General features: G+C 45.5%; 1 protein-coding gene across 12 annotated transcripts in view; it reads right to left on the bottom strand.

Moving 5' to 3' along the window:
- Positions 1 to 16956, bottom strand: part of LOC125463397 (collagen alpha-1(VII) chain) — a 377348-nt gene that overhangs the window by 238302 nt on the left and 122090 nt on the right. For 11 of the 12 annotated variants that reach the window (XM_059654498.1, XM_059654507.1, XM_059654500.1 and 8 more), the window contains exons 28-34: positions 16354 to 16434; positions 14361 to 14387; positions 12394 to 12438; positions 11270 to 11338; positions 10358 to 10453; positions 7882 to 7908; positions 3400 to 3453 (exon numbers count right to left, since the gene is read on the bottom strand). In XM_059654498.1, coding sequence (XP_059510481.1) covers positions 3400 to 3453; positions 7882 to 7908; positions 10358 to 10453; positions 11270 to 11338; positions 12394 to 12438; positions 14361 to 14387; positions 16354 to 16434 — 399 coding nt within the window. The remainder of the gene's footprint in view (positions 1 to 3399; positions 3454 to 7881; positions 7909 to 10357; positions 10454 to 11269; positions 11339 to 12393; positions 12439 to 14360; positions 14388 to 16353; positions 16435 to 16956) is intronic. The other variant, XM_059654503.1, reaches the window with a different exon arrangement.

Genomic DNA, 16956 nt, shown 5'->3' with positions numbered 1-16956 from the left:
GTAGATGGGGGTGCGGCTTGGGGTGAGAGGAAGGGATGGGTGAGAGGAAGAACCGGTTAGGGAGGCAGAGACAGGTTGGACTGGTTTTGGGATGCAGTGGGTGGGGGGGGGGGGGGGAAGAGCTGGGCTGGTTGTGTGGTGCAGTGGGGGGAGGGGACGAACTGGGCTGGTTTAGGGATGCAGTAGGGGAAGGGGAGATTTTGAAACTGGTGAAGTCCACATTGATACCATTAGGCTGCAGGGTTCCCAGGCGGAATATGAGTTGCTGTTCCTGCAACCTTTGGGTGGCATCATTGTGGCAGTGCAGGAGGCCCATGATGGACATGTCATCTAGAGAATGGGAGGGGGAGTGGAAATGGTTTGCGACTGGGAGGTGCACTTGTTTGTTGCGAACTGGGCGGAGGTGTTCTGCAAAGCGGTCTCCAAGCCTCCGCTTGGTTTCCCCAATGTAGAGGAAGCCACACCGGGTACAGTGTATGCAGTATACCACATTGGCAGATGTGCAGGTGAACCTCTGCTTAATGTGGAATGTCATCTTGGGGCCTGGGATAGGGGTGAGGGAGGAGGTGTGGGGGCAAGTGTAGCATTTCCTGCGGTTGCAGGGGAAGGTGCCGGGTGTGGTGGGGTTGGAGGGCAGTGTGGAGCGAACAAGGGAGTCACGGAGTGAGTGGTCTCTCCGGAAAGCAGACAGGGGTGGGGATGGAAAAATGTCTTGGGTGGTGGGGTCGGATTGTAAATGGTGAAAGTGTCGGAGGATGATGCGTTGTATCCGGAGGTTGATAGGGTGGTGTGTGAGAATGAGGGGGATCCTCTTTGGGCGGTTGTGGCGGGGGCGGGGTGTGAGGGATGTGTTGCGGGAAATACGGGAGACGTGGTCAAGGGCGTTCTCGATCACCGTGGGGGGAAAGTTGCGGTCCTTGAAGAACTTGGACATCTGGGATGTGCGGGAGTGGAATGTCTAATCGTGGGAGCAGATGCGGCGGAGGCGGAGGAATTGAGAATAGGGAATAGAATTTTTGCAGGAGGGTGGGTGGGAGGAGGTGTATTCTAGGTAGCTGTGGGAGTCGGTGGGCTTGAAATGGACATCAGTTACAAGCTGGTTGCCTGAGATGGAGATTGAGAGGTCCAGGAAGGTGAGGGATGTGCTGGAGATGGCCCAGGTGAACTGAAGGTTGGGGTGGAAGGTGTTGGTGAAGTGGATGAACTGTTCGAGCTCCTCTGGGGAGCAAGAGGCGGCGCCGATACAGTCATCAATGTACCGGAGGAAGAGGTGGGGTTTGGGGCCTGTGTAGGTGCGGAAGAGGGACTGTTCCACGTAACCTACAAAGAGGCAGGCATAGCTGGGGCCCATGCGGGTGCCCATGGCCACCCCCTTAGTCTGTAGGAAGTGGGAGGAGTCAAAAGAGAAGTTGTTGAGGGTGATGACGAGTTCAGCTAGGCGGATGAGAGTGTCAGTGGAGGGGGACTGGTCGGGCCTGCGGGACAGGAAGAAGCGGAGGGCCTTGAGGCCATCTGCATGCGGAATGCAGGTGTATAGGGACTGGACGTCCATGGTGAATATGAGGTGTTGGGGGCCAGGGAATTGGAAGTCCTGGAGGAGGTGGAGGGCGTGGGTGGTGTCACGGACGTAGGTGGGGAGTTCCTGGACCAAAGGGGAGAAAATGGAGTCCAGATAGGTGGAGATGAGTTCGGTGGGGCAGGAGCAGGCTGAGACGATGGGTCGACCAGGGCAGGCAGGTTTGTGGATTTTGGGAAGGAGATAGAAACGGGCCGTGCGGGGTTGGGGAACAATGAGGTTGGAGGCTGTGGGTGGGAGGTCCCCTGAGGTGATGAGGTCGTGAATGGTGTTGGAGATGATGGCTTGGTGCTCGGGTGTGGGGTCATGATCGAGGGGGCGGTAGGAGGTGGTGTCGGAGAGTTGGCGTCTGGCCTCGGCGATGTAGAGGTCAGTGCGCCATACTACCACTGCGCCACCCTTGTCTGCGGGTTTGATGGTGAGGTTGGGGTTGCAGCGGAGGGCTGCCCGTTCTGCGAGGGAGAGGTTGGAGTGGGTGAGAGGGGTGGAGAGGTTGAGGCGGTTAATGTCTCGACGGCAGTTGGAGATGAAGAGGTCGAGGGAGGGTAGGAGGCCTGGGGGTGGTGTCCAGGAGGAGGACTTGTGTTGGAAGCGGGTGAAGGGGTCAGTGGAAGGAGGGTTAGGTTCCCGGTTGAAGAAGTAGGCATGGAGGCGAAGACGGCGGAAAAACTGCTCTATGTCCAACCGTGACTGGTATTCGTTGATGTGTGGTTGTAGGGGGACAAAGGTGATACAATGCATCATCCTCCGACACTTTCGCCATTTACAATCCGACCCCACCACCCAAGATATTTTTCCATCCCCACACCTGTCTGCTTTCCGGAGAGACCACTCTCTCCGTGACTCCCTTGTTCGCTCCACACTGCCCTCCAACCCCACCACACTCGGCACCTTCCCCTGCAACCGCAGGAAATGCCACACTTGCCCCCACACCTCCTCCCTCAACCCTATCCCCGGCCCCAAGATGACATTCCACATTAAGCAGAGGTTCACCTGCACATCTGCCAATGTGGTATACTGCATACACTGTACCCGGTGTGGCTTCCTCTGCATTGGGGAAACCAAGCGGAGGCTTGGGGACCGCTTTGCAGAACACCTCCGCTCAGTTCGCAACAAACAAGTGCACCTCCCAGTCGCAAACCATTTCCACTCCCCCTCCCATTCTCTAGATGACATGTCCATCATGGGCCTCCTGCACTGCCACAATGATGCCACCCAAAGGTTGCAGGAACAGCAACTCATATTCCTCCTGGGAACCCTGCAGCCTAATGGTATCAATGTGGACTTCACCAGTTTCAAAATTTCCCCTTCCCCCACCGCATCCCTAAACCAGCCCAGTTCGTCCCCTCCCCCCACTGCACCACACAACCAGCCCAGCTCTTCCCCCCCAACCCACTGCATCCCAAAACCAGTCCAACCTGTCTCTGCCTCCCTAACCGGTTCTTCCTCTCACCCATCCCTTCCTCCCACCCCAAGCCGCACCCCCATCTACCTACTAACCTCATCCCACCTCCTTGACCTGTCCGTCTTCCCTGGACTGACCTATCCCCTCCCCACCTCCCCACCTATACTCTCTTCACCTATCTTCTTTACTCTCCATCTTCAGTCCGCCTCCCCCTCTCTCCTTATTTATTCCAGTTCCCTCTCCCCATCCCCCTCTCTGATGAAGGGTCTAGGTTCAAGAAGGCAGCTAGGGATGGGCAAGAAATGCTGGCTGGCCAGCCAGCAACGCCCACATCCCACAAAATAAATAGAAAAAAGATAACGGAGCACTGCATCTCCCAGTTCACCACTGAGACGATCCTATATGGTGCAATACTTACAGGAATTCCAGTATCTCCTTTATCACCTTTTGGGCCAAGTTTCCCACGTGGACCCTGTTAATTAATCAGATATTTAATTAGACTGGATAAGGTGTTATGTTAATTACATGCTAATTATATTGTTAATGGGCTCAGGTGAGAGTCATTGTTTAATTGAAAACCAAGGGCAATTAGTTGGGTCCTTCCTGAAGTGCAATGGTAATGTCCTTACCTCTACAATCGGAGCCCTGGGTTAAAGTCCCACCTGCTCCAGAGATGTGTAATTACATCTCTGAACAGGTTGATTCAAAAATATTAGGACAGCCTGCTGGGACATGGAAGTATGCTGCATCATGTAATAAATATTATCAGGAGAGCAGAAGTAGGTCATTCAGTCCTTGAAACTGCTTCATCTTTCAATATGATCCTATGCGGTCTTTTGTTCCTGTTTTCTCCCCATACCCTTTGATCTCTTTAGCTCTAAGAACTATGCTTAACTCCTTCGAGAAAACATGTTTTGGCCTTAACCTCTTTCTGCAGCAGAAAAATTTTAATGTCTAGTTACTTAATTTGCCAACAGGCTTAGGAACAACTGTCTTGATACACTCAATCTCACCATTTAAAATGCTCATATTTTGCTTTGAATTTAGAAGTAGTAGGCTTCTAATATAGAAATGTCAATTTAGGATAAGTCATAAATGCACATTAGGAATATTAAAGATGAGAAAAGCCGAACAATTGATCAACATAATCAGTGTAGTATACTAATTCACCTATTATACCTTATACAGTACACTTTTAATATGAAGCTTTATCTCCACTTTGTTTTATTTGGTACATTTTCCAATTTAGTAAGCATTCAATAAAGAAAATGGTTCTTCTCAAAATCAGGTTTCATATCATTTATTCGTAGGTTTCATTTTTCTTGCTATAGACTTCGAATTCTTATAAGTGATTATCTATTTCACATTTCACCAGAACAAAATTAACAGACATAAGACCATAAGACATACGAGTGTAAGTAAGGCCATTCGGCCCACCAAGTCCACTTGGTGGGCCCAATCATGGCTGATTATCATGGCTGGCATCTTAAATTAAACATAAAATCAGTGCCAACTTTATTCAGCACTGAGCTGTTGCATAAGGGGTCATAAAGTTTTGGGTTCAAGGCCTACACAAAGACATGACAACAAAGCTCAGGATGAAGAAATCTCTTTGAAGTAGGATTTTTATTCATTTTTCAAAATAGAAAAATTGGAAAAAAACCAGAGAAGTTTCATAAACTCCTATATCATGGATGAGAAATTATTTAGTAGGTAATTTTAATCTAATCTGTTTGACAAGAAACCACCACTACTGGATTGTTCACCCATCCTAAATCAAGTCTTTTGATTTCAATGGAAAGTAAAGTTGGGCTGCAGTAAAACTGAGTGGCTGTTTTATCTTATCGGCTTCTGAACTGCCGAGTGAAATTAAAATTATTCTCACAGAAGGCAAGCCAGACTTGCTTTGGTATCCCTGAATGACTAATTACATGTGGATGTGCCTGAGAATAGGTTGCCTAGAGCTCAGAGCAAATGAGAACATTATATTCCTAAGCTGACCATCAGCTCCCCCTCTACACAGTTTATTTTCCAAAATGAATATTGTGAAATTGTGTGAACAATATATCCTGCACTTACAGTAACATTCAAGTTTCTGATTGATGCAAAGTGAAGGAATGAGAGTAACCATATTCACCCAAAACATATCATCCCCTCACTTACATTCCATATATCACTAGATCCATTATTGTCCAATGTTCAAATGGCTGTGAAAAGGATCCTCTGAAACTGAAAGAAGTGTACAGATATATTCCCAAAAGAATCCTGGACCCAGTTCCCACCTACGAACACAGAGATCTCTGCTCATTCAGAGTAGTAGATGGCCCATGTGACTTCGATATAACCCTAACCCAATAGTGATTCACAGTCTCACTCTACTCCCATTCCCATTGCAACCGCAGCTCAGTACATCCCAACCACACCCACACGCACTGTGCTCCTAAGATACTGCTTGGCATCAACCGCCTCAACCTCTCCACCCCCTCACCCACTCCAAACTCTCCCCTGCAGAACGGGCAGCCCTCCGCTCCCTCCGCTCCAACCCCAACCTCACCATCAAACCCGCAGACAAGGGTGGCGCAGTGGTAGTATGGCGCACTGACCTCTACATCGCCGAGGCCAGACGCCAACTCTCCGACACCACCTCCTACCGCCTCCTCGATCATGACCCCACACCCGAGCACCAAACCATCATCTCCAACACCATTCATGACCTCATCACCTCAGGGGACCTCCCACCCACAGCCTCCAACCTCATTGTTCCCCAACCCCGCACGGCCCGTTTCTATCTCCTTCCCAAAATCCACAAACCTGCCTGCCCTGGTCGACCCATCGTCTCAGCCTGCTCCTGCCCCACCGAACTCATCTCCACCTATCTGGACTCCATTTTCTCCCCTTTGGTCCAGGAACTCCCCACCTACGTCCGTGACACCACCCACGCCCTCCACCTCCTCCAGGACTTCCAATTCCCTGGCCCCCAACACCTCATATTCACCATGGACGTCCAGTCCCTGTACACCTGCATTCCGCATGGAGATGGCCTCAAGGCCCTCCGCTTCTTCCTGTCCCGCAGGCCCGACCAGTCCCCCTCCACCGACACTCTCATCCGCCTAGCTGAACTCGTTCTCACACTCAACAACTTCTCTTTTGACTCCTCCCACTTCCTACAGACTAAGGGGGTGGCCATGGGCACCCGCATGGGCCCCAGCCATGCCTGCCTCTTTGTAGGTTACGTGGAACAGTCCCTCTTCCGCACCTACACAGGCCCCAAACCCCACCTCTTCCTCCGGTACATTGATGACTGTATCGGCGCCGCCTCTTGCTCCCCAGAGGAGCTCGAACAGTTCATCCACTTCACCAACACCTTCCACCCCAACCTTCAGTTCACCTGGGCCATCTCCAGCACATCCCTCACTTTCCTGGACCTCTCAGTCTCCATCTCAGGCAACCAGCTTGTAACTGATGTCCATTTCAAACCCACCGACTCCCACAGCTACCTAGAATACACCTCCTCCCACCCACCCTCCTGCAAAAATTCCATCCCCTATTCCCAATTCCTCCGCCTCCGCCGCATCTGCTCCCACGACAAGACATTCCACTCCCGCACATCCCAGATGTCCAAGTTCTTTAAGGACCGCAACTTTCCCCCCACGGTGATCGAGAATGCCCTTGACCGCGTCTCCCGCATTTCCCGCGACACATCCCTCACACCCCGCCCCCGCCACAACCGCCCCAAGAGGATCCCCCTCGTTCTCACACACCACCCTACCAACCTCCGGATACAACGCATTATCCTCCGACACTTCCGCCATTTACAATCCAACCCCACCACCCAAGACATTTTTCCATCCCCTCCCCTGTCTGCTTTCCGGAGAGACCACTCTCTCCGTGACTCCCTTGTTCGCTCCACACTGCCCTCCAACCCCACCACACCCGGCACCTTCCCCTGCAACCGCAGGAAATGCTACACTTGTCCCCACACCTCCTCCCTCACCCCCATCCCAGGCCCCAAGATGGCATTCCACATCAAGCAGAGGTTCACCTGCACATCTGTCAATGTGGTATACTGCATCCACTGTACCCGGTGCGGCTTCCTCTACATTGGGGAAACCAAGCGGAGGCTTGGGGACCGCTTTGCAGAACACCTCCGCTCAGTTCGCAAAAAACAACTGCACCTCCCAGTCGCAAACCATTTCCACTCCCCCTCCCATTCTCTTGATGACATGTCCATCATGGGCCTCCTGCACTGCCACAATGATGCCACCCGAAGGTTGCAGGAACAGCAACTCATATTCCGCCTGGGAACCCTGCAGCCATATGGTATCAATGTGGACTTCACCAGTTTCAAAATCTCCCCTTCCCCTACTGCATCCCTCAACCAGCCCAGTTCGTCCCCTCCCCCCACTGCACCACACAACCAGCCCAGCTCTTCCCCCCCACCCACTGCATCCCAAAACCAGTCCAACCTGTCTCTGCCTCCCTAACCGGTTCTTCCTCTCACCCATCCCTTCCTCCCACCCCAAGCCGCACCTTACTTCTTTACTCTCCATCTTCGGTCCGCCTCCCCCTCTCTCCCTATTTATTCCAGTTCCCTCCCCCCATCCCCCTCTCTGATGAAGGGTCTAGGCCCGAAACGTCAGCTTTTGTGCTCCTGAGATGCTGCTTGGCCTGCTGTGTTCGTCCAGCCTCACATTTTATTATCTTGGAATTTCCAGCATCTGCAGTTCCCATTATCTCTGATACTGCTTGGCCTGCTGTGTTCATCCAGCTCTACACTTTGTTATCTTGGATTCTCCAGTATCTGCAGTTCCCATTATCTCTGATCACTGTAGCTAGTTCCCTTTGTTCTTCAAATATTATTAGCCTTGAAGTCGAGGAGGCAAAATAAATGATTACTTACCCGCGTACCTGAAGCTCCTGGCTCTCCCTGGAAGATACAATTGACAGTTCAGTTGGTAGACACTGACGAATTATAGTAAATGTAGTGACTGAGCAAAGTGGCTCCATCTCCCCGGGATCTGATAGGGTAGGAGTGGCTCCCCTGGAAACCTTCACCAGGCACATAGGATAGTTCCTGAGCTTTTTTACATATTCAGTCTGCTCCTGGGCCCAAATCAAAATGCAAACCAATATGCAGCATTAAAGAAACTCCCTTCCCACAACCGTTTTAATATGTCTGTCAATATCTCACTCCTGAGGTATCAATGCTAACTGTTGAGGCTGTGTAAAGTGGAATTTAGTGATTGCAAATGTAAATTCTTTTGGCTTTCAAATTTGTTGTGGTAGATTTTAAGAATTAAATTCTATTACTAGCCTAAATCAACTTACATTAATTCAGAGGAATGTTGAGAATAATCTTTTCAAAAGGAATTATCCTCTTGCTATAATGAACTTATCACTTGTCATGTTGTGGGGGATTAACCTTCCTCATTCAGTCTTCACTGGAAAATCGAGGAACAGTGCCTCAGCTTTCAATTTATTATGTGGCATCCTGCAACATTCAATATTCAGTTCAACAATTTTAGACTATAACAATTGTTCGCAATTTTTCAGCCAACAGCTAATATAAATAATTTGTGACTTTGCTGAAAGCTGTATAGTGAGTCTGGAGACAGTGAATCTGCCGCCCACTTCACATCTCTCCCCATTAGCTTCAATAGATATAAAAATGTAACCAGATGAGAATCAGGCAGTCGTCACTGTTACTGATGGCGCACCTTTGTACAAAGTCAAAATTTAGACCAATTAACTCACAATTCATTGGTTGTGTTCAGTGCAGGATGGTGTAGATCACAAATGATGAATCTCAGTTATTTAAAATTATTTGAGTAATTGAAAGAGAGATGGTGACATTCTGGTAATAGGATTTGGCTAGAAATTGAGAGGGCCCAACTTAATACTTTTGCATCAGGGGTTCAAATGGGCAGCTGGTTGAAATTACACTCGATTAATAAATCTGAAATATAATATCAGTTTCAATAGTCATGACCATGAAAACTATGGCAAACGTTTGGGAAGGAAATCTGCTGTTTTTACTTGATCTGGCCTACCTATGACTTCAGAGCCACAGTAATATAGTTAACTCTCTTCAATATAGTTAACTCAGTTCTGAGGAAGGGTCACTGGATCTGAAACGTTAACTCTGTTTTCTCCTCCACAGATGCTGCCAAACGCGCTGAGCTTTTCCAGCAACTTTGTTTTTGTTCCTGATTTACAGCATCTGCAGTTCTTTTGTTTTTTTTAAGTTAACTCTCCTGTCTGGCTTCTGAAATGGCCTAGCAAGCTATTCAAGGCAAATAGAGATGAGCAACAAATGTTGGTCTTGCCATCAATACCCACATTCCATTACGAGAGAGAGAATGCTAGCCTTAAGCCATTGATCAAACTAACAGGTCCCATGCTAATATGATCCTATGTTTATAAGGTTTCCAGGATTGTCTCAGAGTTTCTAGGGATTAAAAATGAATGTCTCATTCACTGGTATGACCAACATTCAGGAGATCAATCATGAGATATTTGAAAAGAAGTCGTGCTCTGTATTTCACTCAGGTAGTAAGAACTGCCGATGCTGGAGTCTGAGATAACACAGTGTGGAGCTACAGGAACACTGCTGGCCAGGCAGCATCAGAGGAGGAGGAAAGCTGACATTTTGGGTCGGGACCCTTCTCCAGAAAATCTGAAGAAGGATCCTGACCCGAGATGTCAGCTTTCCTGCTCCTCTGATGGTGCCCGACCTGTTGTGTTCCTCCAGCTCTGAACTGTGTTATCTGTGTTTGTATTTCTTTTCATTGAATGTCTTCGATGTTTAGTTATTACAATTTTGGACATGAGAGAAAGAATCGGTTGCCTGATAATCAACAGTCATCTAAAATGATTTATTTGATGACACCTGCCAAATCTATGACTTCAACCAGCTCGAAGGACAAGGACAAAAGGTGCCCGAGAACACCACTGCATTCCAGATCCCTCAATTCCCTGACTGTAAATATATCCACATTCCTTCATTACCAAGGAGTCAAACTCCTTGAATTCCCTGCCTTTGAGTACTGTGAGAGTACTGACACCTCACAGACTGTGCCTGTTCCAGAAGACGGGTCAGCACCACTTTCCCCAGGGGATTAGAGGCAAGGCAAAAAGTGCAATGCCTCAAACTTGTGAAGTTATAAGTAAGAAAGATTTTACTTTCCAGTTGAGACTGGAAGGTACAGTGTGAAGGTAGAGATGTTGTGCAGCCAATGGAGGGGCAAGGGGGTAGACAGGGACTCAAGCAATCAAATTCCCGGGAATATCTTCGTTCAGAGTTGACAACCCCAAATGTATACAGTGATTCAGTGAATAAATATGAGAAGGATAACTATATCATCATAGTTACTGACCTTGATAGAAAGGCCTGGTTGCCCCTGAGGCCCCGGTTGTCCTGGAAGCCCTGGTGGACCTGCCACCCCTGGAAATCCTGGCTCACCACTCGGACCCTAAATATAAAAGTTGCTTAGGCAGTGAAGAGTTAATTCTCATTCAAACGGATTTTGGTGCAAACATTAGGTGAGGGGATAAAAGTTACCTGTGCACAAAGCAGTAACTTTGGGTTGACTCACTGTTCTGCAGCAAACCTGGGGCATCCATTCAGGGAGATGTTGTAAAGCTCCATCCACAGAATGGTGCAGTAGTTTGTGAGTAGGACTCCACACTGACAATTTACCAGGCACAACAACATGCTTCAATGCCTACAGCCAGCAACTTTGAAGCAATTGAGAATAGCTACACCATTTTTTTTCTTCAACCTATACAAATAATATGGCAAATATAGTTCCCCTTTAGGCATCACCAGTAGCGGGCAGAGTAAATGACCGCTTTGATTAGAAGATTTAGGGGAGATGGTGCCACAATGATGTTATCACTGAACTAGTAGTCCTGAGCTCCGGGCTAATGTTCTGAGCACATGGGTTTGGGTTTGAATCCCACCATGGTAGATGGTGAGATTTGAATTCAATCGAAAGTTGGTCTTATGACAGCCATGTAACCACTGTCAATGGATCATGAAAAACCACCGGGTTGATTTGGTGAAGACAATCTCCTGTCTTTACCTGGACTGGCCTACATGGTACTCCAGAGGCACAAAAATTTGGTTGACTCTTCACTGCGATTAGCCAATTAGAGATAGGTAATAAATGCTGCCTTAGTCAGTAATGCCTACATTTCATCAACAAATAATAAAAAAAGTACCCACATCACATACAGCTTTTGGAAACCCTTAGTTTTTATTTTCATATATTTTAAATCATACTTACTGGGGACCCAGGTTCCCCTCTCTGCCCAGGAATAACATCAGTTCCTCCTAGGATATATCCAGGATCTCCCTTTACAAAGACAAGAAGATCAGGTGAAGACAAAGGGATAGCTGACAATATGTAAAGACATGTAAAGGATTTAGTTGCTCTATATACAGGAAATTCTGGATTTTCAATCTCAATTTTCAATCTCAATTGCAGCTGTGCAATTGCTTCTGTCCTTCTTACAGCGTGAAGAACTCTGATGCTTGTGGTATGGAGAGGCCAGCTCACTGCTGAGTGAGCTGCTGTTCATCATAAAAGTTGCTGCCACCATCCTTTTTAAGGATGATGTAGGGCCTGCTTAGTCTAATGTAGAAGTGGAAAATTGCTTTCTGGTCTAACAAGAAGAGTGTCTTGTAGCTAAAAGAAAATACTTTATTGCATCTTAGATACTGATCACAGATTACATTGATACAAGAGACTTTGAGGAGGTCCAGATGTTAGATCTCACTCCTTCAAAGTTCTAAGTTGTTCTGTGCACAACTTCATATGATATCAAGGTGGCTGCTGCTTATAGCATTCCTCAGAATTAACGCCTTTAGACCATTATACAGTTCTTCCTCACATATTTTATGATCATACATTTTTGCACATAATTACATCTACTGCTATCTCATCTATCCACAAGTCACTGCCATGGTGCCCAAATCAATAGAACATATCAAATGAACAACAAAACTGCAGCCCAGTTTAGTTACAGATTTAGACACTGCGGAAGGATGCCATATGGTTCAATGTGCCTGTGCCTTTGCAATAGCTACCCTTTCCCCTATTTTTGTAATTGTTTTCCTTCTCCCATATTTATCCAATTCTCCTTTGAAAGTTTCTAGTGAATCTGCTTCCACCTCCCTTTCAGGTGGGGCATCGGATCGTAACAGCACATTAAAAATATACATTTCCTTATGCTGTCTCTGGTTTTTGTTTTGCTAACTGTATTAAATTTGCACCCTCTGAGTTACCATTGTGTCTGTAATGGAAATAGTTCCTTGTTATCATAATCTTCAAAGGGACTGACTTCTCATTGCAATTTTCCCGTGTTATTCACTTTTTACTACCAGCTCACCAATTATTATATTACTTACTCTGTCACCTTTAGGACCTGGAGGTCCTTTAAATCCTGGGAGCCCCTAGAGGAAATAAAGTTTACAGGTTAAACAAAATGCTGGAGAAAATTGTGAGATCATTAATGAATACCTGAACATTTTCGTAGAAGGAACCTGAGGGTAGGCAGAAAGACAGACTGATAAGGAATCCTTCTCTTTAACTCATGTCTCTTATGATAAAATCATGAATAATAGCAATACATAGTAATGACAAAGTAATGACTAAGAGAAAAGTCTGCTGAGCAGATCGGGTGGTTTTCTTCATCAGATTTCATCACAGATACTGCATTCCGATGCAGGATCCCAATTTAAATCTGAATTTGGGCCTCCTTTAGACTTTGAATGACCTGCAGTGCAATTCCAGAATTTTCTCTTTCTGCTTCTGATTTGCAGCATTTGCAAATTTTATTAATGATCTCAAATCATTCTGTCACTCTGCAGTGCATTGTGTTCAAACATTCCTCAGTGGGCTTTGATCAATCAATCGCAAAGCACTGATAATGTTCAATTTCTGTGGGGAAATCCTCGTTTACGGCAGATGTTATATCCAGCAGTTCTATTAGATTCAATATTGGGAATCTGATTTGGGAGCTGATAGATTGTCAAGAAAACAAGCAGTTTGGTAATGATGCCTATGTCTAGATACTATTGTTATACTTTTGTCAGTTTGTCATAGGGTATAGGTTTACTAAATGTATCAGTAACCCCTAAAGGGTCATTTTTCTGACTTAAAATGTATCAGATTTAAAATTATCAGCAATTTGTGTACTTACTGTGTATTCATTTCTGAACATATAAAACAATAGCAGTGTACAACATAAAAGGTGGCCATTTGCCCATCAAACACAGGCTGGCTCTTTCAAAGGTGTGTCTAATTAGTCCCAGTCCATCGCTTCCTCCTCATATCTCTGCAATTCTTTTTATCTTCAAGTATTTATCTAACTGTCTTCTTGAAAGTCACTACTGAATTTGAATTAATGGCTAGGGCATTTTGTTCCATGACAATCAAGGTTCCAATTTGTGATCATTGTTGGCCACTCCTGTGTTGGAAAATGGCTCCTTTGGAGCTAAAATGGGAAAGTTCAAGAAATTGAGGAAGCAACTGCAGTAGTTAAGGGCATAGGTAACTCCTTTGTCATTCAACCATACATGGCCAGGCCCCAAAAAACTCAAAACTATTCTCTCAATGACCAATGTTAACTTCAGCAAGCCCTCAAGGGTTCAAAACTGCAGCTCCCAGTTCAGTTATAGTGGAAATAGACCTATTACAGGGGTCCACATTCTCATCCCTAGAAAGCCTCAAATCTCTTTTCCCAATTTTTTAAACACTTTTCAAGCCTCTGTCAAATGGGATTGTCTCATTTTCTGACTCTCGCCCCTGGATTTCTCAACTTCTGCCTTTCTGCCAGATGTTCCACTGGGAGCCCATTCCCCATCCCTCCCAGCATTCATATAGAAGCCAAGGAGAAAAACTTGTATTTAAACCCCTCCCTGAATCCTTCAGATTTACTTGTGGCCTCACCTAGAAACAGCAGAATCATAGAAGAAAATCACTATAGTGCGGAAAGGAGTCATTCGGCCCATCAAATTTACACTAATCTTCTGAGCAGCGTTGCACCCTAGATCATCCCTAGCCTGCACATCACATGCAATTAAGCATGGCCAATCCACCTAACCTGCACATCTTTGAACTACAGGAGGAAACCCATGCAGCCAAAGCGATAATGTGCAAACACCACAGTCATGAAGGCTGTGAACAAATCTGGAACCCTGGCGTTATGAGGCAGCAGTACTAACCACTGAGCCACTGTACCGCCCCTGATGATTATGCATGTCAGTGATAGGAGTTTATTAGTTGATAACCTGCATTTGATTTCAAAAATAAATGAAATTAACATCACACATATATCTCAACAGATGAAATTAGATTCTGTTTAGTTACTTACTCTATCCCCTCGTATTCCTTGGGGACCCTATAACACAAGAAAACAATACAGCATCTTATTACCACTTTCTGAGCTGGTTCCTTTGAACTATCTGTGTTTGTTAGCATCTTAAGGAAAGAGAAGAATAGATAGCTAATAGAGCTTTAAATTGATAACTGAATCAAAGATGCATTTGAATTGTGGTAATTCAGATGTCATTTGAAAAAAACACACTATTTCAAATTAATTTTCTATATCTGCTCTTTCTGTTAAAAGCATTTACTTATTTATTTTGAAGATGTATTGTCCATCTCTCTAAATTGTCCAGCCTGATTTCACTTCAATAGACTGTGGCCAACAATAATGTTTTAAGTTTTAATTAGATTCTACTAAAATATAAACAATTATATTTTCATTCACTGAATGTAGTTCTCCTTTTTAAGACTTCCAATTTCTATTATTCAACAACTGGGATAAAATTATTTCTTTCTTTTGTTGGGAAACAGTTAAATTGGTGGACTCAGACATGTGTGACTACTTCCCCACTAATTCAAAATCACTGACATGGCAAATATTTGCATATTTTATTAACTCTATTATAAAGATTTAACTTCAGTTAAAACTTCTTGTTATTTGAAAAATGCAAATGGTAGATCCTTCAGATGACAACATAAAAGAATGATATAGAGGCAGAAAAATATCAGAAAGGTGAATGAGACCATTCAATTAATGTCTACATGCGATCTACTCTAATATGGGTCACCCAGTCAATTTAATGTCTTGAGGACAGGGTACTGCATAATTTCTTCCAGTTCCCTCCCAGATTCTGGAATCCCGATTTACATCCCACATTGTGGAATGGGAACTGAACACACAGAAAACATTGAGGTATGTCAGAGGAGTTGAAAATCTGTGCCAGTCCATGTCTGTTCCAAATACAGAATGAGGGCCTCAGCCTCATTTAGCTGAGGAACTGTTGATCATCCATCACCAATTGCTGGCACCATTGACAGCAACTTGGGACAGTAGTAGCCCCCAAGAAGGCCCTGAGAGGAGAAGGAACAATGCCGAGGGATGAGGAAGCCATGAGTGAGCCTCAGATATGTCCCGTGAAAGAAGAAAATGTTGCTGTTACAGAATGAAGTGTCCAAAGCCAGATTGAATGGGGTCTTCAGGAAGATCCCACAATTTTTTTTAGTCACTGCTGAGGTGTCACTGGCAGGACCAGTTTATTGCCTATCCCCAGGTGCCCTTGAGAAAGTCAAGACAAACTGATTTCTTGAATTGCTGCAGTCCCTTTGGTGCAGGTAATTGGGATAGGGAGTTGGAAGAGGTGGGGTGGGTGGGGGTGATGCAAAGAATGAGTGAGCTTAGGCTCACAGCAGCCCGCAGTTGTGTAATGGCACCAGGAAGGGGATCTGCTGGTTCTTGCCACCTGACAAAATACTTGCAGTGATTCCTTCAAGGCCAGGAGAATAATTCACTCTCAACTAGAAAGCACCAACCAGAGCCTGCTTGCTGCATATTTTATCCAGTCATTGCCTGACTTTGCTTTGAGGCTACAACCAGTGTGGGAACTTGGTTTGCATAATCAAATCTGCCTGATCTGGGTAGGAGCCCCAGTGACTAATTGAGTTTTGTGTGAGATGAATTTCTGAGGCTATTCAAGTTTGGGAGATGAACATGAGATTTTGGACACTGTTTAGCCTACCTCATTCCTGAAAACAGACGTGTTTATATCCAGTTTGTTGCACACCCATCCTCCTCTTGTCAAATTATTATTGATCCCAACAGTTCAGGGACCATCCTGTTCCACACAATACTGAAACTTCTTGTGCTTATCCTTATAACACGCAATCTTGCGTTTAACCAAATATCCATCCAGCTCCATTTTAAAGCTGTTTATCAATGTGACATTAATGGTGCTTTTTATCATCTAATAATCAGATTCAAAATTTAAAAGACCAGCATTTCTGGAAGGAACATAAAAATGAGGAAGACTTGAATTCCTTACCCTCGGTCCAGTTGAACCAGGTGTGCCAGTGCGTCCAGGACGACCTGGGAGACCCGGTATTCCGTCTTTCCCTGGCAGGCCCTGTGTGTTTACAAATCAGCACAACCTTCACAAATAACTTCCAACTATTTGAAATAAAATTTCCCCCATACCCAGATCTGAATAAAGAATTTGCAAATTCTAGAAAACACAATTAATGAACAGCTTGCTGATTGCACAAACATCTGACATAAATATTTGGGTAATTTTTAAATAGAGAAACCTTGAGTGACAAGTCAATGCCCACAGTCCAAGCAATCAAGCCTGAATCAAGGAGATTTGATTTGATTTTATTTATTGTTGTTACATGTACCAAGATACAGTGAAAAGTGTTGTTTTGCGTGATCTAAAGGCAGACTATACTGTACAAAGTGCATCAGGGTAGCTGAACAGAGTGCACACTACAGTGGTACAGCCACAGAGGAGATGCAGAGAGAGAGAGAGATAAACATTAACATTTGAGAAGTCCATACAAATGTTAGGGAAGAAGCTGTTCTTGAAGCTGTTCATACAGGTATTCAAACTTTTATATCTTCTGCCTGATGGAAGAGGGTGGAAGAGAGT

Source organism: Stegostoma tigrinum, chromosome 25, assembly GCF_030684315.1.
Source record: "Stegostoma tigrinum isolate sSteTig4 chromosome 25, sSteTig4.hap1, whole genome shotgun sequence".
NCBI lineage: Eukaryota > Metazoa > Chordata > Chondrichthyes > Orectolobiformes > Stegostomatidae > Stegostoma > Stegostoma tigrinum.
The sequence above is the reverse complement of the archived record's forward strand: the minus strand, read 5'-3'. Positions and strand labels throughout refer to the sequence as shown.